The sequence below is a fragment of the Bos javanicus genome, chromosome 6 (genome assembly GCF_032452875.1).
Source record: "Bos javanicus breed banteng chromosome 6, ARS-OSU_banteng_1.0, whole genome shotgun sequence".
NCBI lineage: Eukaryota > Metazoa > Chordata > Mammalia > Artiodactyla > Bovidae > Bos > Bos javanicus.
This window is the reverse complement of record NC_083873.1, coordinates 13436551-13461917: the sequence shown is the minus strand read 5'-3', so window position 1 is coordinate 13461917 and position 25367 is coordinate 13436551. Positions and strand designations below refer to the sequence as shown.

The window sequence follows — 25367 nt, the reverse complement described above, 5'->3', positions numbered from 1 at the left end:
CTCTCACAATAACCACCATCATCACTAAAAGAACAGTGATTTGGCATTAAAACTGTGTTTTAGAATTCTCATACTACAATTGCTTGGCTTTTTAAACACTAGAAACATAAAGGTGTAGGAGAAATATCTCTTTCTCCTTATTAGATAATCAAGAGTGGTTAAGAATAATAAAATCTTTAAACTAGAAGGGGTTTTCCAACAAGTCTCCCTTACATCCAAAGATGAAAACCAAACAAATGCTGGGTTGGTTCTTCCTTTTATTAAAAAGAGCTATTCAGTTATTAAACACAATATTTCTACATGAACAGAGAGGAGGAGTAGTTAGGACATTTTAGAATGATCATTGGTATATGCAGAGTAGAGGAGGATTTGCTTAAACCGGAAGCAGATATGAAATTCATGAGGGTGGGAGGAACTATGAACAACCAACATTTCTTTGCTGGCATTTTTTTTTTTTTTTTTGGGCTTGTGAAGTCTTGGCCACCCTCCTCTAAAGTGGTCAGCCTTCACTTGATCATCTTTGACCCAAGGCCAGTCAAAGAGCATTGATTTCTGCTTTAGAGACTGAGCTGCAAGTTAGAGAGTTATGTATCCTGGTGATTAGGAAACCATTTTTGCTTTCTCTCTGAAGATGTTTTGTCTATGTAAACTGCTTTAACAAAGACTGAATTGGCTAACATGAAATCAGCTTCCAATAATGAATTTATAAACACTCAGTTATGTCACAGATGTTAGAGATCACTATCCAGTCCCTTTTGTTTACAGACGATAACTGAAGCTCAAAGAAGTGAAGTGTAAGAACCAAATTTCTACACACTCCGTCAAGATAGTTCAACTCCACTATTTTTTAAAAGCAAAGTTTCTGAACTTTGGTGCTCATCATTACTTAATTATAATTTAAATTACCCAAACTTTTTTTTAACTAATCTTGTTTGCTCAGAAATTGATTTCTTAAAAAACAAGCTTTTATTTGTATGGAGAGTTACACTTTTATGTCATTGTTAGTGTCTTGAATATAATTCAGCTTCCTGTGATTGCTTAGACCTTATGTGTCAATGAATTCTACACACAAACATTGACAAAACAAAAACAAACAAGTACTCTACTCAGATATAGGGAGTTAAGAAAAAAAATGCAACTTATTCTTCTAAAAGCCACCTAAACAGGAAAGTAATAAACACACAAAAATTATGAAAATTAGATACTTTATTTATAGTTTAATCACAAGAACAATTTTCTTGTTCTTTCAAGACGTAAATACATACTAGAATAAACTCTGTAGAATATACAAAAAATACATACTTTTCCCATGAAATTTTTCTTTATAATAAATAGAAGGAAACACGTGTGTGGCTGATCCTGATAATGCTCCGTGTCTGCTTAGGTTTTCAGTGTGTTGATTTATTTTTAATCTCTTGAAAGAATGGGGGAGTTTCTTCTCCCCTAAAAGGTCGAGATAAATAATTCATGAAGCAATCCTCCCTCCTGATTTTTCCGTTTTCCTCCACATTTTTCCTTTTGATAGAGAGTTCAGCCTAAATTTCCACGCTTGCATTCAATCATTACAAAGCCTACAAATTATACAATGACTTCTAACCTGGCCCTCTAACAAAACAACTTTTTCCCCCTTATAAATCATAAGAGACAGATGGCAAAATGGAGAAGAAAAAGGAAAGAGAAGAGCGGGACAATAGGCATTGTGACGAATCTGGGAAACAGAACAAAGTGCACATCAGAGAGGGAAAGTTTGGTTTGACAGGTGAAATTCCCACAGCCCGCAGGCAGCACTGGGAATAAAGCAGATGCCAGCCATTGCAAATCTGTGGATAATATTATTACCGGTAAAATCATTCAGATGCTAAGATACATTTCTTTCTACTCGACATTAACATCTCTATGTAGAAGCAAAGGTGAAGAGATCACAGGAACCGGTTGCGTTCCCCCTGGGAGATTCACATGAATCGCACCGAGAGGGCAGGAGCGTCAGTCCGCTCTACAAACTCTTTAGACGTGTCACCTTTATCTCTTCCCAGCATCTTTTTACCTTAAGTGCCTCCCTCCTCCCGGCCCCCAACTCTACAATCCTCTTCGACAATAAGCTCCATCACGCCAATAAATTAGAGAGCCCGGCTGAACTAAGGAAGCCCTTACTTAGCCAAGGAATGCAACCAATAACCGAGTAATCAGAACGGCTACACATGCTCTGAGTAGTGAGACGGTTTCCCGGGCATGGAAAGCGGGGGATGGGAGGAGGGCTTGATCGGGGGCAGGAAAGGGTACCCACTAAGGCCTGGCGTGGGTAGCAGAGATGGCAGTTCTAGATACAGTCCCTGACTATGGGGAGGTGAGGTGCGTAGCGGTGCTTGTCTGGAGGTGGGGGCGGCCAATAGTCCATGTCTGAACCCTCCGGGCTGGCGGGAGATAAAGTGCAGCTGTAGGGGGAGGTGGAGTTGGAGGACGCCGAGGAAGACTCCGCGGGGCTGTTTGTGCAGCTCCACGTGGAGGCGGGCGAAGGGCTGTCTCCGCTGTTGCTCAAGGCGGCGCTAGTGCCTCCCGGACTCAGTATGACTGCCTCCGAGAAGAGCGCCCCGGGCAGGCTGCCGCCGCCACAGTGGTCAGCCAGGCGCAGGGTCTCGGTGAGCGCCCATATGTAGTTGTGGGCGAAACGCAGGGTCTCGATCTTGGTGAGCTTGGCGTCCTCTGGGAATGTGGGGAGCACCTCACGCAGCGCGTCCAGCGCCGCGTTCAGATTGTGCATGCGGTTGCGCTCGCGGTTATTGGCCTTCAGTCTACGGGTCTTCTTGATGCGCTGCACGGTCTCGGCCGTCTTGGCGCCGCGAGAAACAGCCCTTGCCCTCGAAGGGCGCCGCTTGCACTCATGAACCACACCCAGCAGCCGCGCCGGCCGGCAGCCCTCGGCTCCTCCCGGCGAGCCGCCCAGAGCCGCGGGCCCGGCCTCTGCCCCAAGCTGCCGACGCGCTCCGCCCGCCGCGCCCAGCTCCTCCTCTCCCTCCTCGTCAGCGCTGGAAGATACAGGGGTCAGAGCCGCTGAGGCGGGGGAGGCCGAGCCAAGCAGCACCAGCACGTCCTCTTCCTCCTTTAACTCCAAGGTCTCGGATTTGACGAACATCCTGGAGAAGAGAGCAGAGAGGGAGAAAGAACCAAATGGGGTGTGAATATAGCGGCAGAGGTAAGCTGTCAGTGTTATAGGGACTTACTGCTGCGCGCCCGAGAAGACCCGCTCGGAATCGCGCCAAGGAGGAAAGTAAATTGGGGAGGAAACCCTGCCTTGTGCTCTCCCAGTTCGCGGGCGCCCCTTGTTGTGACCCTGTCGCCAGCCAACTGGGTTCCGAACTCTGACACGCCCTGACAGCTGTGTTCTCTCCCGGGAAGGGACTGCGACCCCGCGACAAAAGATTCGTCGCGGGCGAAGGGCGTTCGAATGTGGTGGGACGCCGTGCGGGAAACGCCCCTAAGTTGGAAGCCGCAGCGCGGGTACTCACTCGGTTCTCTCTCTAAATGTGCCTCGGCGTCGCTCTTTGGCGCGTGCTGCGATTCTCCGCGCAGCCGGGAGCTCAGCGCTGCTCCTTCTGCCGGCTTGGAGGCACCGGGCCTGGCGCTGCTGCGGCGCGGCTCCGCGGGGGACCTCTCTGACCGGCGACTTTGCCAAGAGCCCCGGCGGCCTCGGCGACCCGCCCGGGTCTCGTGTGTTGTGGTGGTGGTGCGTGTCTGTCTTGTCAGTCAGTCCCTGGACGCGCGACTCCTGGCACGCGACTCCCAGGCACTCCAGTTAAAGCGAAGCTGCTTGTGGTTCAGTGGCTGCGTGTCTGGCACACGACTCTCCTTAAAACCCCTTATATACCACCAAGAAAACAATCAGATCTGCCCCCGGGGCCCCCACCCCACCCTCCAACCCTCGGCCGCCGCTTTCTCCTCCCCTCCCCTGTGCTGGCCCCCCTTCTCCCCCGCTTTTCCCTACCCGGCTTACTCTTTTCATTGCATTATCATCATTCATTTCTTTCTTTCTTCACCCACTTCCCCCCCTCCCCTGGCCCTGCCATCCATCCATCCTCCTCTTTCCATCGCCCCCCGCCTCTCTTTCCCCCCTTTATCTAATCAGCATAACACGGTTCTAAAGCTCCCGTTGGAGCTCGAGGCTGCGGTCGGACTGCTGGAGCGGCGGCATCGGCTCAAGCTGCGGCTGTTGTCGCCGTCGCTGCCCATTGTGATTGGTGGCTCGCGCTCGGCTGGAGCGTGCCGCTAATTTATTAATGAATGGAGGTCGCGAGGCGCAGCTGGCCAATCAGGGCGCCCCGGACTCCGGGAGGCCTGCGAGCCACGCGCACAGGAGCCCGCTCCCTTTCAGCGGCTCATTAGGGGCCGGGGCGCTGGGGGCGGGTGGGGAGACCAAGGCGACCGCCCGGGTCCCAGTCCTCGCGGCCGCACCCCACCCCCGTCCCGACGCGCACGCGCACGCACCGCAAGGCACCCGGCGCTGTCTGGCCTCTGAGCTCCCGGACGTCGGGATCCTAGAAATTAGTTAATAGGGGTCAGAATCCCAGGAAAAGTAGTAAGCCCTCTGCTGCAGCCGGACGTCTCTTGGCAAAGCTTCTTAGGAATGGTCTCAAATAGTAAAGTATTTCAAAACGCTTTCGTTTGGTTAAAGGAGGCATAGGGTATGGATGGCGAGCTGTGGTCACTTGGCGGGCAAGCATGTTTAGGTTCCAGAAAGACTGACGTGGAAGGGTGAAGAGAGAGGACGTTGGAGGATTTATAGAGGCGTCTCCTGACAGGGAGATAGAGTAGGGGAGCAGTTGATGGACTTTTAGAGGAGGTGAAACTAAAAACACTCACTTATTAGAGCTAAAAGGGGCCTCCTCATTTTACGTGTGACACACAGCACCATACAGGTTTTTGGTTTTCGGGGAAGGGTGGGGCGCGTTCGGGCTAACCCGTGTTTATGGTGGGGCGGGACCGCAAAGGGCTTCCTGCCTAGGTGGCAGCGGGAGGAGCGGCCGACTTGTAGCTCGGCAGAGCGAATGGGCTGCGTTGACATTTCCATGACCTCTGCTCCGCGCTGGGGGGCGTTGTAGGGACATGGGGCCCGTCCTCCTGATTCTCCCGGCTTTTCAATAGGAAAAAAGAGCTGGAGGGCTACTGGACCTCGGAGGGAACTTGTTCTGAATTGCTCAACAGCCATCCCTCCCTCCCTCCTCCTCCTCCTCACGCCCACCCTCTTGTCGAAGTGGCTGACTTCTTAGAACCACATCACCCAGAAGTGTGTGCTGGGCCGAGTGTTAGATGGTGCATGGGTAGCGGGAATGCATCTGGACTCCAGTAGATTGCAGAGGAGTTTCTTTTGCAGATTAAGTTTCAGCAAGGCTCAATAGGAATGTTAAGATTTGAGAAGTGGTGAGAGAAAAAGAATGTTGTCTCTGGTCTCGGTCTCATTCGGATTGTGGGAATTGGAAACAAGCTGTATTTCAGAGAAAGGGACGATGAAAGTGTTCGGGCATGGTTTTAATTTGTTTAATGTTTTCTTCAGGGAGATAATGAGCAGGCTTGGAAGGCATAAAGTAAAGAAAATGAAAATTAGAATCTCATGAAAGGGACTGCTACCCGCTGCAGCTATCCAACCTCAGACTTCTTTGTCTTGAAATATTTGAAAATTGCCACAATTTTCACCTTGCTGGTTGATACTTGTGCTTTGCATCTCTTCCCCCCACCCACTTTAAAAACAAATTCCCTAAACATAATAGCATTATTTCCCTAGTTTCCTGCTCAGTTCTTTTAGAACAGCTTAATTTCATATGGCAGAAGTGCAGATATTAAACAAGAAAGAAGGGAAATGTTTAGTCTTTTCAGAACACAACATCTGCCTGTCTCACCTCTGTCTCACCCTTCTTTGGGTGTCTCTCTCTGTATCATGAACCCGCAGAAGAAGAACTTCATAAAAGAGTTTGTTCAAGAAAAAAATGCATCAATAGTGAAAGATACCAAAAATGCTTACCATCGTTGATGCACACATTAGCATTATTTTATAGGATATGATCACTGAGGCCAAATAAGTAAATATTCTTTACAGTCCCCCTAAAAGAAAACTCTGTTATGTCTTGTCTAGTCAAAAATGGAAGGAACACATGGGAGTGGATGCAGGATTTTTGTATTAATTTTGAAAGAAATAGGACGAGAAAGCTAGGTTCTGAGGAAATGATCAAAGGCTGCTAAAAACAAATACTGGAATGATGGGAGATATTATGGAGTGTCAGCTTTTACATACCTACATCTCCTGGCAGGAGTGGCCTGCAAAGAAAGACAAGGTTAATGTAGTAGAAACAAAGGAAAGTTTACTTTAGTATCAGTAGAAACATACTTTAGATAGGTCTTTAAATTTTTGGTCTGGCTAGGAAGTGCTGGGTTGATTTGATGATAAAATATATTAGGGGGAAAACAGAATCGGAATCCAATTAAGTGGAGGCTTAAAGGAAAACCGGATGAATTTTGTATAACTCCAAACAAACTCCAAGATCAAGCTGGTTTTAATGTTTATTGCTAGTGAAACACACAATGGGTTTCTTTAGATGATTTTTAAGACTGTTTGGGTGTCTGACCCCTCAGTTTTTATGTTCTTCCAAGATTTTATGTTTTTATGATGCGCTGAAAGGGTACATGCTTTTCTTTGTCAAAACCCAAACTTTCTATACTGTCTGTAAGAAGTTAATAATGAATATTTAAGAGTATCCTGTGCAGATATTTAGTAACAGTAAAATATTATTAGGGTAAATCGCACATTTCTGATTCTGGAAATTTCCAGGAAAGGAGATTCTTTCCAAAAGGAAAAAGTATGCAAAAGAAACATAAGCTCGTGTACATATTCAAATGACAGAAATCAATCTCTAATCTATGTGGCTATAAAGATACCATGGAGTTTATGTAACTTTTTAAAGTAAGGAATTTGTTGGCTATATGCAGTGAGTGGTTTGTGTTAGATTACTGTGCAAAAGTACAAGTTTGTTTTTTTTTTAATCACCCCCTATATTATCTTCCAGCTTCCCTGGTGGCTCAGTAGTTTGAAAAAAATCCGCCTGAAATGCAGGAGACCTGGGTTCAATCCCTGGGGCCGCAAGATCCCCTGGCAAAGGAAATGGCAGCTCACTCCAGTATTCTTGCCTGAGAAATCCCATGGACAGAGGAGTCTGATGGGCTACAGTCCACGGGGCTGCAAAGAGTTAGAAACGACTGAGTGACTAAACAATAACATTATCTTGGAATTTTAAGAATTTTGGTTCTGTTTTTGCTTAGTAGCCTTCAAGAAAAGCATCACTGTTCATAATATTTCGGGAAATATTTCCTACTATGAAGAGTGTTGTTTTTTAAAAGAGAAGAACATCAAGAACTATTAACACACTAGTGCAATTCAGAAGCCAGCCATTCACACTCATCCGCAATATTTTATTTGTTCCACATTTTGCTTGGTTTTGCTGAAAGAAAGCAATTTCGATTTGTACTCAGATTTGCAAAGACGAAGCCAGTGCCAGATATCCTTAGCTGGATGCTTCTAGCACTCTTTTAACTTAAATAAATTCAAGAGGCACTTGTGTGGTCTAAAAGATTGTCCAGATGAAACGAGGCTGAAATGTTATGCGAAGGGGGAGGGGAGCGCGTGAATAGCGTCAGTGAATTTGGTGACCGAGGGCCGCTCCTGTCCATTGCGTGAACTGTCCTAAAGGGTCAAACTGTTCATCTTCAGCCCCTCTTTCTGTGTGCAATCCCTACTTTAAGAGAACAAAAGCTCAAAGCAGGCAGTAATCAAGAAATGGGAGCCCAGTGATTTAAACTCATCCCCAAGCCTTAAAAAGAAAGGAGGCCCGAGGTTGTGTAGGGAGAGAAAAGTGAAGTAAGGGGAGCAGGGAGGGGGGTGGAGACCTTTAGAAAGTCTTCGTTGTTTTTAAGAAGCTTGAACTTTGAGACGACCCAAGAGCTCTAAAGTTTAGGGTAGGTGTTGCTGTGGGGCCCATCCACACATCCCATCCACACTTCGACCTCACAAGTGGCCGAAGAGGACAAATGGTCACCCCACCATACTTTTGCTGCTGCAGGTGAATGTTGGGGGGGGGGGGCGGGGATGGGTGTGAAGAAAGGTCCTTTTCCCAGAAAGCACAAGAGCAAAAGTTGCCTCCCCAACCAGCCCATCCTCCAGTTCACGGTAAACCGTCCTGCCTTCAAGGAAAGGGAGGGGCTCTGCTCTGCTAAAAAGGACTAGATGATGTCTGCCAAGGATGGCTTTGTAGCCTAAATCCTAATCCACCCGGTTAGCTCTCCAAAAGGCGGAAAGATGGAAAGAAAAAGTTAGCCAATCTTGAATAGCTTTAGTTATGCTGGGGACTAGAAACACTCCGATTTCCAGAGTGGTTGAAGACCGAGTGGAAATGATTAGCCCCCTCTGCATCCCCCCGCCCTTCCCTGCGGAGGGCTCTTTGCTACGCCAGAGTTCATTACTAGTGATGAGCAGATGGTGAAGCGCTGGGAGGCAGAGTGGGCTCGGATTTTTGGGGGGTCCCCTTCTGTGGAGGCAAGGAGGTCAAGAACAATAATAGTGTAAACTCATCACCCTCTCCCTCCCCGTCTTCTTACTGGACCCCTGTGCGGAATTCTGTCTCATCCTGGATCTCTCCCTCGGGTCCTGTGGGGGAGGGTTTGTCACTCTAGTCCTGCAGAGGTCAGAGCTAGGATGGTGCGCGGCAGCTTCAGTGGGCCAGCCCCACCCTCTTCCGTATTTGGGGATCGGCCGGGGGAATCTACAAGAGGAGGTGCAAGGCAGAGAAGGTCGTAACCCCTCTCTCTCGGGACCCTTATTCCCTTGTCCTAAACCTGTATAATGTGCTTTGGCGCCCCAAGCCAACCATTCAGGGACTCCAGCTTGACGCAGGAGGTCTTCTTGATGGTGTTGAAATCCACCCGGCAGGTGCTGAAAGGCTCCCTTCCTTTTGCGCCCTCTCTACCCTCTTCCCACCAGCTCCGGAGAGGCAGAACCCGGCAGGCTTCTCTGCACTCGGTAGGCGACCCGCTGCCCGACCACTCGTCTTCTTTCCCACGAAGGAAAGAAGTCACTGTAGGAAATTTGACCAGTCTCCGCCAGCTTTCTGATTGTTTTCCTCAGGTAAGGGGAAAAGAACAGCCGGCGCTTGAATTGGGGGCTGGGGGCCCACTAGGGAGAGAAGCCCCCCTCACCCCTCTGTGCCTGCAAAAAGGGACATTGGCTATCCAGGGGAAAGTGCAAGAAAGAGATCACTAATCGCTGAACCAGGAGACAAACACGATTACCAGCTCCGAGCCTTGAGTCAGAAAGTCTCATAGACTTTAAGATGTTAATCCCCGGCATAATCCTTCCTTTGGCGTGTAGGAATAGTGCAGCCACAAGAGTTGTTTTGTTATTTATATTGGCGTTTAATAAAACTCAGCCAGTGGTGAATGGGCTGCCCACTCTCCAATGGTAATTAATTCCCTATTTCAGTGACCCAATTGTCCTGGGACAGAGCTGTGAGCCCGTCCCGGTGCCCCGGTCCCTCTTTGTGCGGATACATGGCCCTCGTGCTTCAACAGCTATGGAAACTCATTCTTTTGATGTCATTCAAGGAGTTTTCCTTGGGCATCTTCTAAACTTCAAGGACCCTTTTCTTTCTCCGTTTCATGAAAAGCAGTGCGAGCTTGACCACCTCTGTAGAATTTAATGATTTGGTGAAAGAACTCTTTGGGGTTTGTGTAAGGAGTTAGAGAGAAAGGAAATTTGGCAGCCTGCTCTCTCGCAGGGACAGTCCCAAACCTGAAAAACACAAAATTCATTCAAAGCAATGGAAAAAAGATCTGAAAGCTGATTTTCCCTCTCTTCTCCCAACTAAGGAAAAACGTAACCTCCCCAAACACTGAATTCTCTTCTGGAAATTATTGTTTGTTGATAATATAAATTAAAAGAGCCAGGTTGGGATGAATAAATTCGAATCTTAAGCAGAGAAAGTTCTTTAATGTGTTCCTTTGGGCAACATCATCTTGCTACTTAACGCACTCATTCAGTCATCCCTCCTTTATACATACACGGGCAACCAGTGTGTGCCGAGCACTGCACCAAGCCCTGGGAACAACCCCTGCACAAAACAGACACCATTCCTACCCCCAAAGAGCTTACATTCAAATCGGTAGACAAAAAATGAAAAAGTTAACACATGTCAGAAAACCGTGTTAGGTAGACAATAAGACTGTAATGTAATACAGTGTCGGAAGAGAGCCGGGCTATGTTTTATTTTCACGGATCCAAAACGATACTTTAGGACACAAACCATTTGGGGTCGACCCTAGCACCTGATTAATTCATCTTTTCTTTCCCCCCAAATTTCATTCCCTCCGCGAGGCGCGGAGGCCGCATAGCAAACGAACCGGCAGCTGTGGCCCGCGGGTCTTAGCCGCGCGACCGTGCAGTGGCCGGCATCACTTTCCGCGCAGCCAACCGCCCGGGCTCCAGGCCGGGAGGGGGCGGCCGCGGCGCGCCCGGTAGCGCTCCCTGCACAAGTAGCTCTTCTATGTCTTTATACGCACTTCCAAAAAAAACTTTCGCAAGTCACAGAAACAATTCAGAATTCAACTAAGAAAATACAGAGTGAACCATATGGCCTGGGTGGCTCGAGTCGGCTGCATTTTACTCCAGACAAAGAAGGGATTGAGAGTTGAAGGAAAGGAGAAAAAAACCAACTTTCCGGCTGATGAAGCTGTTGTCTGGAGGCAATGATCCCAAATCTGAAGGCTTTATTCCGGCTCCGACGGAGACGTGATATGTCATATGATTAGCATCTTTCATATTTACAAGAGTGGTATGGGCTGCCAGTCTTGAGAGAAAGGCTAGAGAAAGAAGGGGGCATATGCTGAAATGGATTTAGCATTTGAAAGAGAGAAAGGAGATCGGATAAATACACTTAAACGAGGATTTCGTTTTACTCCTGTTGAGTTCTAATGGATTGTTGATTGAGATTTTAGGGGCCTGGAACCGAGGTGTCAGCAGTAATTTAAAGAAGGCATTCAGTCCTCCCGCGCCTCTTTTCTCCATTTCCCCCTCTCACCCCTCCCACTCTCTCTCATTTACGCCTTCAAGCAGTACCGGGGCGGGGAAGGCTTTTAAAACAAAACACAAAACAGCGTCTCAGGCGCTGGCCGAGGGAGCCGGAAAGCGGCTGGGTTTGGAGGCGGCGCCCCCTACACCCCACGGCGGCCTGCGGGGTGGCACCTGAACGTCTGCAGGTCTGGCCGCAGGTGCGGGGCCGCTGCGCGCGCGGCGAGGTCCTGGTGCCCTCTGGCGGGGTCCGCGGAGGAGCCTACACGGCGTGGGGCTGGGCGACGTTTCGCATTCCTCTTGGGATGCGCTCTGGGGCCTTCACCTGTGGCTCCGGTTACGAGCGCGTAGGCTCGGCCACTTCTAACCTTCAGGCTCAAAATTGTCGATGGTGGGCTTCTCCGAGTAGAAATAAACAGACGCGTAAGACACCGCCCCCGGTAGTTCTGATGGCTGCCAAGTTTGAGACGAGCGGGCCTGGGTCCCAAGACTTTCTTGTGAGGATTTAGCTGTTTAGCAGCTAGAAGTGAGGCCAAGACTAAGTACTTTGGGGGAAAGCCCTGGACTCCAGACTAATAAAAGGACCTCTTACGCGCTTGCTGGGAATATACTGTATCTATACGGATCGGTATCTCTCCTCCCACCTACAGCCATTTCCAGATTCATTCTCCAGACTGCTTGTCGCTCCCCTGGTATTTTTTATTCTCTTCCGAATTGGTGTTCAGTGCCCATTTTAGCTAGATGTCGGGTGTGTAAACTGTTGGGAAAGGAGTGCGAGAGGCACCAAGTGCAGTCGCCTTAGGCCTCATCCCCTGGATCCAGACACCCACATTCCTGTTTCCCCTCTGCTTCATTGCTTTCCTGCTTCAGTTGGCTTGTCCTTAACTTTGTCAGGCAAAATTGCACTTTGCCAAGTGTACCTGTGAATCTTTTAAGCTGTTCATCTGCCAAGAGTAGAGATTGACTCATAATAAATACAATACTGCCACAATACCAAAATGTTATGCAGACTTTAAGATCATATTTTTGATTGATACTTAATTTTTATTTATTTTATTTTTTGGCTGTGCTGAATCCTCCTTGCTGTGCAGGCTTTTCTCTTGGTGCTGCGAGCTGGGGCTGCTCCCTAGTTGTGCCAGGACTTCTGGCGGTGGCTTTTCTTGTTGCTGAGCATGGGCCCTAGGTTGCAGGGCTTCAGTAGTTGTGGCTCCAGGGCTCTAGAGCACAGGCTCAGTAGCTGCAGCTTACAGGCTTAGTTACTCTGCAGCTCGTGGGATCTTCCCGGACCAGGGATTGAACCCATGTCTCCTGCATTGACAGACAGATTCTTTACCATTGAGTCCCCAGGGAAGCCTGGATGTTTAATTTTTAAAACTTTCTATATAATGCTTAGTGTGACCCCAATCTGTATATGATATTTATCTCTGATTGTAGGGAAATACAAACACATACATCCTGGACAAAAAAGTATTCATAGTGGCTATCTTTTTGTTATTGGTAATTTAAATTTTCTCTTTTTGTGTTTTCCGAGTAAATTTTGGAACATTTATAATCAGAAATTGTTATTAAAAAACAACAACAACACTGGCCTTCTGCAAAGTGCCTCTGTCTTTTCTACTCTTATTATTAAAGATTGGGAGTAAATTTCAGATCAGAGATGTCTGAAGTAAGGTGAGTTATATCATAGAATTTGCTCACAGTTATAGTTAAGGCCCTAGGAGTTGGACCCTTTGGGTTAACATGGGATATTGTAGGGCTGCCCAGGTAAAGAATCCTGGAAAAGGCTTCCCTGGTAAAGAATCTGCTTGCCAGTGCAAGAGATGCAAGAGATTCAAGTTTGATCCCAGGTCAGGAAGATCCCGCGGAGCAGGAAATGGCAACCCCTCCAGTATTCTTGCCTGGAAAATTCCATGGACAGAGGACCCTGGCAGGCTACAGTCCATCAGGTTGCCAAGAGTAGGACAGGACTGAGCACAAACACAGGATATTGTAACTTTTTTTTCCCCACAAACATTTAAAACTTGTTCTTGAACTATGATGGAAATGTATGGAAGAGAAACATTCAGTGCTAATTAAAAAAAATTTTTTTTGAAGATAATTGCTTTATAATATTGTGCTGATTTCTGCCCTACATCATGAAATCACCACCTCCTTCAGCCTCCCTCCTATCTCCATCCCATCCTAGCCTCTAGGCCATCACAACGCAGTTGGGTTGAGCTCCCTGTGTCACATGGTAAATTCCCACTGGATATCTACTTTACATATGGTAATGTATGTGTTTCCATATTGCTCTCTCAAAATTTAATTTTTGTTTACTCACAGTTCCTGGGGTTTCGCAGAGAAAGAAAAGCTTCTCAATGCTTTTCTGGGTAAATCACGTCTAATTTTCCCAGAGAGATGAGATCCCAGGGACTTGATGAATTTCTAAAGAAAGATTTTTTACCAATGTCTCAAAGTAATAATTCTCATTTAATAATATTTGCTAACAGGAAATTACTTGTGTTTAATCTTTCTTAAATGTGTTTCTTGACCAGTCCTCAGAGGTGATTAAAAACTTGCCTCCTCTGTTATTCTGTGCTTGAATATATGGCTTCTAAAGCTTCTATTTTAAAATCAGGATCCGGAAAATGTTTAATTCTGAATTTTGCTTACCTATGCTTTTAGGTCTTAGGCTTTCTCTGTTGACAGAAACCATCTTTACCCCAAGGGAGGCTATTGTGGGTTTCTGTTTAACTCTGCATTTTTAAAGCAGCAATCACCACACTGAAACGATGTTGTATTATTGTCAGTGCATGAGACAGCAGGACTCGGGATAAGAGAAAGGAAAGGATTTGCAAGAGGATAATTCTTGGCATTCTTCTCAGCAAATTCTCTTTTTCTCCTGGGTTTTTATTTTGGAGCATTTGAGAGTTCATTTTCTCTTGAAGGAAAAGAAAGAATAATCTCACAATGTAATATCGTGCAGAAAAATCAAGAGATATTTTCATGGTAAATGTTTACTAAGAAATTCTGAAAAAAATGAAACAGTCTAGAAATAGAAACTGAAACTTTATGTCAATATTAACCCACACTTGAACTCTTGTTACTGCCTTAACTCGAATATAGCTTTTCCCTTTTAAAAAATTTCCCAGTAGAGAATCTGTGTCACTAAAAATTAGAGGGAAGTACAGCTTTAATATTTCTGTGAACCTAGTGACCACTGCTCTTATACCAATTATTTGAGTTGTACTGGATTTGAGACCAACACTATTTCTCAGAAAACGAGTCATGGAGGCCCAAGGACATTGTTCTGGGGCTAAGTGCATTGTTCCTTAAGTTGCTGGCCACTCTCAAAGAATCACATGGTATTTTGGATTCTGTTCTGAACCTTACTTTCATCCTCAGTCTCATGAAATTGGCATCAACAGTGCTCACTTTTCCCTGTGTTGATGCTTGAAAACAATCCCTTTGTTTGAAATAAGCTAATTATGAAGTATCATGGTATTAAAATAACAGCCTTTTCCTTTCCTCTTATCCCAAGTGTTTTTCTTTTCCTCACAAAATAGGGATGAAATAAAAATATGCCATACAGAATTTTAAAATAATAATGAAAACATATGCAGACAGTCTAATCAGAAGTCAGTAATACATTCCTCGGTCCCACGCACTTGGACAGGAAAGAATCCCTTGATGTGATCTCAATCACAATTTGCTGGCAGCTGGAAATTTCTAATTCAGTATTTAAGAAGAAATAAACCTGTACCTATAGAACAGAGAGTGAATTTAATCATTGTAGGACAGCTAAGTCAAAACTGAGGTCAACAAGGCATGAGGACTCTCACTTTTTTCATTTCCTCCTCTTTATTAATTAATATGGATCAGATGGTATGTACTGCATGGCTATGCCAAGGCCGTGCAGATCAGTAACAGTGCTCTTGGCAAAACTTTTTTTCAAAGAGAATTAGTGTGTTTTTTACTGATTGGCTGCATTGGGTCTTCTTTGCTGCACTTGGGCTTTCTCCAGTTGCAACAAGCGGGGCTTATTCTTTGTTGCAGTGCATGGCTTCTCATTGCAGTGGCTTCTCTCGTTGTGGAGCACAGGCTTTAGGTGCATGGGCTTCAGTAGTTATGGCTCGAAGGCTCTAGAGCTTGGATTCAGTAGCTGTGGTGCACAGGCTTGGTTGCTCCATGGCACGTGGAATAGAGCACATTCCCAGACCCGGGATCAAACCTGTGTACCCTGCATTGGCAGGCAGATTCTTAACCACTGGACTACCAGGGAAGTCCAGAACTGTCTTCTAAAGGAATGATTTCTTTTGTAGTTTTTTCTTCACCCTATATTGTTAGGTTGCAGTAAGTAGCCAAAGGAGGCAACATTTTCTGGAGTACTTTCCTAAAGGCTAATACATGTGGCTGATACCTCATGAAAACTGGGGAAACAGGAACTACCTCTTGTAAAGGAAGCAGACCTACACTCAGCCTGTTGTTCAGTCGCTCAGTCGTGTCCGACTCTTTGCAACCCCATGGACTGCAGCACCAATAAAGTCTTTTTAATCTAAAAGCAAAAAAGATATCAAAGATATAAACAGCAGTAAGGATAAGATACTTATCATTCCAGGAGTCCATCATCTGACTAATAGGAATTTCAGAGAGAACAGAGAAACTAGAGAAGATGAAATTATCTCAGAAGTGAAGAACTGGCCAACAGATTTAAAACAACCACAACAAAATTCATACAACAGAATATGCTCAAATTAAAAGGAATGAACTGCTGATCCATGTAATAACATGGATACACCTGAAAACATGCTGAGTGAAAAGACTCAAAAGAGTAGACACTGGTTCAATTTACATGAAGTTTTAAGGCAGGCAGAACTGATCTATGGTGACAGAGTAGATTAGTGGTTATCTCATGTAGGGGGGCTATCCCGTGGACGGAGGAGCCTGGTGGGCTGTAGTCCATGGGGTCGCTAAGAGTCGGATTCGAATGAGCGTCTTCACTTTCACTTTTCATGTTCATGCATTGGAGAAGGAAATGGCAACCCACTCCAGTGTTCTTGCCTGGAGAATCCCAGGGACGGGGAGGGCCTCGTGGGCTGCTATCTATGGGGTCGCACAGAGTCGGACATGACTGAAGCGACTTAACAGCAGCAGCAGCAGCATGTGGGGGAGAGATTGATTGAATTCATAGGATTTTTGCATGTTAGAAAAATCATTTTGGTGGGAAGAGTGACTGGAAACAATGAGCTGAAGCACTTACTAGGGACATATAACTTCTGGGCCTATGGGACCTGTGAGCTCAGTTATCATAAATGTATTGTGGCAACATCTGCACGTTAGTATAATTTTCTCTCCAGCACCCAGCTGCCCAGGTGTAAGAAAATGGAAGAGGATGTTTGGACTAATCCCTGGAAGAACCTGCAGCAAAGCGGCAAGGCATCAGGACTGTTGAGAGTGATTAAACACAATGGTGTCTTGACAGACAGGAAAAGATAAAAGGAGGCTGGGAGAATGGTAAGGAGTCAGGAGATGAGAGATGTTGGTGGAGCTGGCAAGTATGTGGAGGTGAAGGGAGGGTGAGGTTGTGGTCAGCGACATGTTGAAGTAATTTAGGTGATGACAAATCTCAGGCAATTTTTAAAGAGTATAGACAACATGGAATGAACTGTAAGATATGCTGTTTAGTGAAAAAGGCCAGGTACCGGAGGATGTGTGGTAGTTGTCGTTTCTTGCTGTTCAGTTGCCCAGTCGTGTCCGACTCCTGGCGACCCCGTGGACTGCAGCACGGTAGGCTACCATGTAAAGGGGGAGACCACTTATATGTATGGACTCCCATGTTAGTTAACTGTCTCTTGAAGGAAATATGGTATCAGTTGACTCTGGAGATGGCAGCTAGGTAGCTGGGGACACAGGATGGAGGGAGACTTTTCATTCTCTTCCCTTCAGTTCCTCTTGAATTTTGACCCCACACATATGTTATTATCAAAAGTATATAAATAAAACTAAAAAACAAGGAAAAGGCGATAGATGTGCTATAATGAATACAAACAACACAAAATGAGGTTGTCATATTTAACATATGAAGGTCTGCTTCAAGTTATATATGCTTAGGCACATAAATGACCCAGAGAAGACAGCAAGAGAAACATGTCCTGTTTGGTTTGTTTTAAAATATAGGGGAAAATGCTCAATAAGAAGGCAATCAAAGAAGAGAAAAGCAGATCACTTGATTATATTGTCTCAACACTTAGCATCTCCTGTGATAATGCTGACCCCAAATTATAAATGCAAAATAGCATTCTGAAGAGCCATTGGCACTAAAGTTATATGTGTAGTTTCTTTGCAGTATGTCATCAATTTTGTCCTTGACTCTTTATATTTAGTCAGCTTGCTTATAGAGTATGCCAGCACATAAAAGCAAGTCACATACAATATCTAGACTCAGTAATTACACTTTGCCTGATACCCGGACTCATGTGATGTCACCATGTGGGTCCAGATTATCATTATCCATTCAAAACACTCGATAGGGCCCATGATAGTTAAAAGAAGTCAAAGACCAGTAGGAGATGTCATTTGGATGCACACAATTGTGTTGAAAGACCTAGAATTTTTTCACGCCTCACAATTTGTCAACCACATATGTGTCTTCCTCACCACGTATAGCCATCCCTCTTCTTACTCCACACTGCCTTACTTGGTCCTCAGTGTCTGGCCTCAACCTCAAAATCTTAAGTGTGAAAGCCTGATACTGACTCTATCATAAGAAACCTGAGGATACTGGGAACCTGAGCTCCCAATACATCATGGCCTTGTTGGTTCTTGGTTTATTTAGAAGTATATATTCCAAAATTAGGCCCCCCAAAAGCCCAATTTTCTTACTTCCAGGATTCCACCCAGTTTCTCTATTAGGAGAGCTGTAGCTTGCCCCATGTCAGACTTTCTTTTTTGGGGCTCCAAAATCACTGCAGATGGTGACTGCAGCCATGAAATTAAAAGACGCTTACTCCTTGGAAGGAAAGTTATGACCAACCTAGACAGCATATTGAAAAGCAGAGACATTACTTTGCCCACAAAGGTCCATCTAGTCAAGGCTATGGTTTTTCCAGTGGTCATGTATGGATGTTAGAGTTGGACTGTGAAGAAAGCTGAGTGCCGAAGAATTGATGCTTTTCAACTGTGGTGTTGGAGAAGACTCTTGAGAGTCCCTTGGACTGCAAGGAGATCCAACCAGTCCATTCTGAAGGAGATCAGCCCTGGGTGTTCTTTGGAAGGAATGATGCTAAAGCTGAAACTCCAGTACTTTGGCCACCTCATGCGAAGAGTTGACTCATTGGAAAAGACTCTGATGCTGGGAGGGATTGGGGGCAGGAGGAGAAGGGGACGACAGAGGATGAGATGGCTGGATGGCATCACTGACTCGATGGGCGTGAGTCTCAGTGAACTCCGGGAGTTGGTAATGGACAGGGAGGCCTGGCGTGCTGCAATTCATGGGGTCAAAAAGAGTCGGACACGACTGAGCGACTGGACTGAACTGAACTGAACTGAGCTTGCCCCATATAGGGGTAGAGTGATATGTAACTGATTCACCTATTCTTCATGCCTGGGCTCAGAAATAAAACAAGTTCCACATGTCTGTTCCAGAATGAACCAGACTGCTCTCCATGTAACACAGACCAGCCACAAAGTAGATGCTTAGTGAATGCACTGACTTCAGTGGAGCCAAAGAATCTGTTCTGTTCTAAGAATCTACAAATCCATCTTCATTCAGCCAATAAAATCAATGGACTTGAAGATTTTGTTTTAATAAGCAATTGGTACCTTAAAACTCACTTAGGAAGTCTTCTCCACTAATTCTTTAACCTGTGAGTTGACTACTTCTTAATTTTTCATACACACACACATATACAGACCTTCATTTACTACATTATCAAGATCAGATTTGCTCAGTTAGAAAGTAAAATAGTAAAGAATATCAATAATTAAGAGACTAATAGAAGAGTTTTTTAAAAATCAACCTAACTGGTGTTTTAGGATGAAAGGAATTCAAAGGCTTGCAGTGATATTTGGATTGTATTTTTCCTTTACTTTATAATCAAATCATACTAATATAAACCAAAAAACACAACTTGAACTAAACATACATTTCACTCAAGACTAATTACAAAGCAGGCATTTCAAATCAGTGTTGAGCTAATGCTTTTAGAGCAATTATTTAATTTTCAGGGTCCAATATCTGTCGAGCAAATCACCAATTTCCATTTCATTCTTATTTAATATAAAAAAATCAAATTAGTATAAAGCTATTTCACAGCTGTCTTTAAATTAAACCGTAGTCAAGAAGAGCATGAAGCATGTGGGGTTTGCTTTGGCATCTCCAAATCAAACATTCTTTTTGTTCAAATATTAAAGAACTATACCAATAGTTATGTTTTATCTTGAAGTTTTAAGCTGGGCTTCATAATCTCAGATTTTAACTTCTGATTTTTCACAAGTAACTCAAATATTGAAACATATGTTTCTAAGGATAGGGGTTTGCTGCAGAGTGGAGCAGAATATGAATCATAATTATTTGTTTTTCATTAACTTTTGATAATAAAAATTACCAGCTCAGCCACATTACTACCTCTTTGTTGATAAATCAGTTTTCTTCCATTGTATCCAAACAGATCTTCTAGTAGCAAATGTAGACCTTCAAGAACTTCAAAGAAAATTCAACAATCCCATTTTTCTAGCAAAGTTTATTTAACCAGGAAGGTATAGATTGTTCAAACAAATTACTAGTAAAGTGTTGCATATAAATTAACCAAGTTAAATTAACAGGAAATCAGTCTGGTTTAATCAAAGAGGATTGTAGAATCTTTGGTTTCAGTGTCTTTCACAGTTTGATAAAGTGAATGACTTACCACTCAGGCAGTACCATGTAGTAGAAAAGCCTCAGTTGGATTAGTCTGGGTTCTAGCCCTGTCTTGTACTACTTATGGTCAATTAGATGGATCACTTCAATTTCTCTGTTGGCTTTATCATTTATAAAGTGGGGAGACTACTTGTTCTCCTCCCTAGGGATCAATGTGGTGTTTGTAAAAGAATCTTGGAAAAAACCTAACATATATACCCAAATGCCTGTATAAAGCAAAGGCAATTGATGAGTGTATTTCAGTCTAGAAATTGGATTGTTTCATTCTATGATGCACAAACAGACTTTTTTGTAAATAAAAATTTAGAGAACATTCTTATTATTTTTTATGGCTGAGTAGTATTCATTATATAACACATCTTCTTCATCCATTCATCTGTCAACAGGGACTTAGGTGGCTTCCATGTCTTGGTTTTTGTAAATAGTACTGCAGTGAATCCTGGGGTGCATGTATCCTTCGAACCATGGCTCTCTCTGGATATTTGGCCAGGAGTGGGGTTGCAGGATCATGTGGTAACTCTATTTTTAGTTTTTTTCAGGAAACTCCATAGTGTTCTCCCTAGTGGTTGTACCAATATTCATTCCCACCAACCTTGTATGATGTCCTTTTTCTCCACAGTGTCTCCAGCATTAATTATTTGTAGACTTTCTGATGATAGCCATCCCGACTGGAGTACAGTGATAGCCCATTGTGGTTTAGATCTGCATTTTTCTAATAATAAGTGATGTTGAACATTTTTTCAAGTGTCTGTTGGCCATCTGTATGTCTTTTTTGGAGAAATAACCTGATGCTGGGAGGGACTGGGGACAGGAGGAGAAGGGGACGACAGAGGATGACATGGCTGGATGGCATCACTGACTCGATGGACGTGAGTCTGAGTGAACTCCGGGAGTTGGTGATGGACAGGGAGGCCTGGCGTGCTGCAATTCATGGGGTCGCAAAGAGTCGGACTCGACTGAGTGACTGAACTGAACTGAACTGAACTGAATCTATTTAGATCTTCTGCCCATTTTTTGATTAGGCTGTTTGTATTTTTGGTATTGAGCTATATGAGTTATTTGTATATTTCAGAGATTAATCCCTTGTCAGTAGTATTGTCTGCAAATATTTTTTCCCATTCTGTAAGTTGTCTTTTTATTTTGTTCATGTTTTACTTTGCTGTGCAAAAAAGCTCTTAAGGTTATTTCTTCTCATTTGTCTGTTTTAATTTCCATTGCTCTAGCTGGTGGATCCAAAAAGACATTGCCACGATTTATGTCAAAGAGTTTTCTGCCTGTGTTTTCCTCTAAGAATTTTATAGTATCCAGTTTTACATTTAGGTCTTTAATTTACTTTGAGTATGTGATGTTAGAGAATGTTCTAATTTCATTCTTTTACATGTAGCTGTTGAGTTTTCCCAGCACCACTCACTGAAGAGACTCTTTCTTCTCCATTCTGTATTCTTGCCTTTGTCATAGGTTAATTGACCATAAGAGCATGGGTTTTATCTCTGGGATTTTTACCCTGTTCCATTGATCAATATATCTGTTTTTGTGCCAGTACGACATTGTTTTGATTCCTGTAGCTCTGTAGTATAGTCTATAGTCAGGGAGCCTGATTCCCCTAGCTGTTTTTCTTTCTTAAGATTGCTTTGACTATTTAGGGTCTTTTGTGTTTCCGTACAAATTTTTAAAAAATATTCTGTGGGAAAAAAAAAATATTCTGTGAAAAATGCCATTGGTAATTTGATAGGAGTTGCACTGAATTTGTACATTGCTTTGGGTAGTATAGTCATTTTGACAATATTAATTCTTCTAATCCAAGAACACAGTTTATCTTTCCACCTGTTTGTATCATCTTTGATTTTTCCATCAGCATCTTAGAGTTTTCAGAGTGCAGGATGTTGTCCCAGAGGTCTCTTAAACTGTCGCAATTTCTTTTCATTCTTTTTATTCTGTTCCAGGGCATCTGCCTCATACATTCTGCTATTGTTTATTCTAGTGTGATTCTCATTTCAGTTATTGTATTCTTCAACTCTGGTTGTTCTTTATATTTTCTGACTTTGTTAAAAACTTTCTGTAGCTTCTTGCTCTGTGCATCCATTCTTTTTCCCAGTTCTTGGAACATCTTCATGATTATTACTCTGAACCCTCTCAGGTAACTGCTTATCTCCATGTCACTTAGTTGTTCTGGGGTTTTGTATTGTTCCTTCATTTGGAAGATACTCCTTTGCCGTCTCATTTCGTCCCAGTTTATATCTGTATTTTTTGTATGTGGAAGGTTAATTATGATTCTCAACCTTGGATAAGTGGTCGTCTGGGGGGGATGTCCTACGCATCCTAGCAAGGGCCAGGCACCAGCTGGTCCCAGGGTAGGTTCTGATCTGCATCTGCAGATTTAGTTCCACAGGCTGCAGGATCTTAGTTTTCTTACTTTTGGTTTCTCCCCACTGGTGGGTGAGGCTGGTCTGGAGGCTTGTGCAGGCTTCCTGATGGGAGGGGCTGGTGCCTGTCCACTGATGAGTAGAGCTGGGTCTTGGCCCTCTGGGGCACAGGGCTATGTCAGGGGATGTGTCTAGAGGTGGCTATAGGCTCAGGAAATCGTTAGGCAGCTTGACTGCTGATGGATGTGGCTGTATTCCTACCCTGTGTGTTTGGCCTAAGATGTCCCAGCACTGGAGCCTACAGGCTGTTGGGTGGGGCCAGGTCTTGGTCCCCAAATGGCAGCCTCCAGGACAGTTCACATCAGTGGATGCTCCCCAGTACCTCTGTCACTGGTGAGCTCCACAGTGCACCACAGCGGCACCACAGCACCCCAGGAGAACCTCTAAGACCAGCAGGTAATCTAGCCCAGACTCCTCTGAAGTCACTATTTTGCCTAGGGTCCTGGTGCACGTGAGACTGTGTGTGCCCTCCAAGAGTGGAGCTCCTCAAGCCCTGCTAGACGTCAAAACCAAATGCTCTAGACTCCTCCTCTTGATGCCAGACCCCCAGGCCTGATGTGGGACTCAGAACCCTCACTCCTGTGGAAGAACTTGTGTAATGTAATTGTTCTTCAGTTTGCAGCTTGCCCACCTGGAGTGTTTGGGATTTGATCATATCAAATAAAATCTTGTTGAGTTTCTTCATTATGTCTTTGGATGTAGAATCTTTTTTTTTGTTGCTAGGTTCCAGTCTTTTTATTGACGGTCGTTCAGCAGTCAGTGTGATTTTGGTGTGCTCATGAGAGAAGAGCTCAAAGTCCTTCTGTTCTGCCATCTTTTCACATCATGAAAATGTGGCTCCTTTGTTGTTCATATAATTGACATCATGTGGTGCTCAAGTTTGAATTCTCAAGAGAGCCTGGGAGTAAACTGGTCCATTAAGGTTACTCCTTTTCTTCCGGTCGTAAGACACACAATTCCAGGGTAGCATAGTAACTTCTGGCTCAGTGAGGCCTGTTTAGGGTAATGACAGATTGCTAAAGGCTTCTCTCCACTCCTGTTTTCAAGATGGTGATGCAGAGCTCAGCTGGGGCACTCAGCTGACTAGCCTGCAGGTGGCATCTCACACACCATCTCCAGGCCCGGGTCTCTGTCCGAGTTAACCTACTGAAGACATGCGGAGCTCACAGGGGTCTGCGGCAGGCGATGGGTGATTTCTGGGGTGTCTCCTATCCAGTTGTGTATCATCTGGAACTCAAGTTACAGCTTTCATTTACATCTAAAGAGAACCTGCTGTTGTAAACATTGACACTTTGTGGACAAGGCTTGGAGAATTACAACTTTTGTTTGTTAGATTCATTTTCTCCCAAACAAAAGTTTCATAGAGGTGGACTGGGTCATTTTTCATAGTGAAGTAATTCCAGTAAGCAATTTTCTGCATCTTTTTTTGCTGTGCTGGATCTATATTATGGCATATTATGCCTATTGTGGCAATGTATTCCTACTGCAGCACACAGGCTCTAGAGCTGGCAGGCTCTCTAGGTGCACAGTGTGGGCTTAGCTGCCCTGTGCAATGTGGCATCTTACTTCCATGACCAGGGATTGAACCCATGTCCCCTGCACTGGAAGGCGGATTCTCAACCATTGGACCACCATGGTAGTCCTGCATCTTTAAAATAAATATTGAGTGACTTGAGCCATGAGTTTGTAATTGGTAAAGACAAATACTTCATTGATTATTAATTATAATCAAGCCCTTGCTATTTTTCCATGAAGGATAAGTAAATGTTCCTTTGTTAATAATGGCTAAAAATCATACAAATGGTTTAACTTATTTACATACATAAATATAGAATATAAGCATAGAAAAAAGACTGAAGCAATATATTAGCAATTATTATCTCTGGGTGGGGAATCTCTAGATGCTTTTTATTTTTCATTGTATATTCTTCTGAATTTTTCAAATTTTCTATAAGGGGAATGTATTCTTTTTATAATGGTTAAAATCCATTATAATATATACCAGTAACTACTGTGCAAACAAATGCATAGAAAAAAGACCAGAAGGAAATGAGCCAAAGGGAGTCTTTCATTCATTCTTTGTTCATCCAACAGATCGTTATTGAGCACCTACTATTGCAGAGTCATGGCCAGTTTTGAGCACCACTATCCAAAATCACTGCAGATGGTGACTGCAGCCATGAATAAAAGACGCTTACTCCTTGGAAGGAAAGTTATGACCAACCTAGATAGCATATTCAAAAGCAGAGACATTACTTTGCCAACAAAGGTTCGTCTAGTCAAGGCTATGGATGGATCATGTATGGATGTGAGAGTTGGACTGTGAAGAAGGCTGAGCACCGAAGAATTGATGCTTTTGAACTGTGGTGTTGGAGAAGACTCTTGAGAGTCCCTTGGACTGCAAGGAGATCCAACCAGTCCATTCTGAAGGAGATCAGCCCTGGGATTTCTTTGGAGGGAATGATGCTGAAGCTGAAACTCCAGTACTTTGGCCACCTCATGTGAAGAGCTGACTCATTGGAAAAGACTCTGATGCTGGGAGGGATTGGGGGGAGGAGAAGGGGAGCGCAGAGGATGAGATGGCTGGATGGCATCATCAGCTCGATGGACGTGAGTCTCAGTGAACTCCGGGAGTTGGTGAGGGACAGGGAGGCCTGCGATTCATGGGATCGAAAAGAGTCGGACACGACTGAGCGACTGATCTGATTTGATCTGATCTGATCTCTAGGAATGAACTTTTAGATACTTTTTTTTTTTCTTTCTTTTGTACTTCTTAAAAGTTTTACTGTGAAGGAATGTCCCTTATGGTCCAGTGGCTAAAACTCTGCATTCCCAATCTGGGCATGCCGCCCAGGTTCAATCCATGGTCAGGTAACTAGATCCCACATGCCGCAACTAAGACCCAGCACAATCAAATAAATATTTTTTTAAAGGAAGTTTTATTGTGAAT

At 44.3% G+C, this 25367-nt stretch overlaps 1 protein-coding gene and 1 long non-coding RNA gene across 3 annotated transcripts; one reads left to right on the top strand and one right to left on the bottom strand.

Annotated features, from left to right (window-relative positions):
• Positions 1-1188: 1188 nt before the first annotated feature.
• Positions 1189-4085, bottom strand: NEUROG2 (neurogenin 2). Of its 2 annotated transcripts, none has more exons than XM_061419367.1 (2): positions 3504-4085; positions 1189-3131 (listed from the first exon to the last, which is right to left on the bottom strand). In XM_061419367.1, the coding sequence occupies exon 2, from the start codon at positions 3128-3130 to the stop codon at positions 2318-2320; it is 813 nt and encodes a 270-aa protein (XP_061275351.1). In that variant the 5' UTR covers position 3131; positions 3504-4085; the 3' UTR covers positions 1189-2317. The 2 variants fall into 2 exon arrangements, with proteins under 2 accessions (XP_061275351.1, XP_061275352.1); XM_061419368.1 differs by lacking the exon at positions 3504-4085 and adding an exon at positions 3219-3497.
• Positions 3040-25353, top strand: LOC133249246 (uncharacterized). The gene is made up of 2 exons (XR_009736891.1): positions 3040-3190; positions 24512-25353. It is a non-coding gene; the product is annotated as an uncharacterized LOC133249246 (long non-coding RNA).
• Positions 25354-25367: the final 14 nt, after the last annotated feature.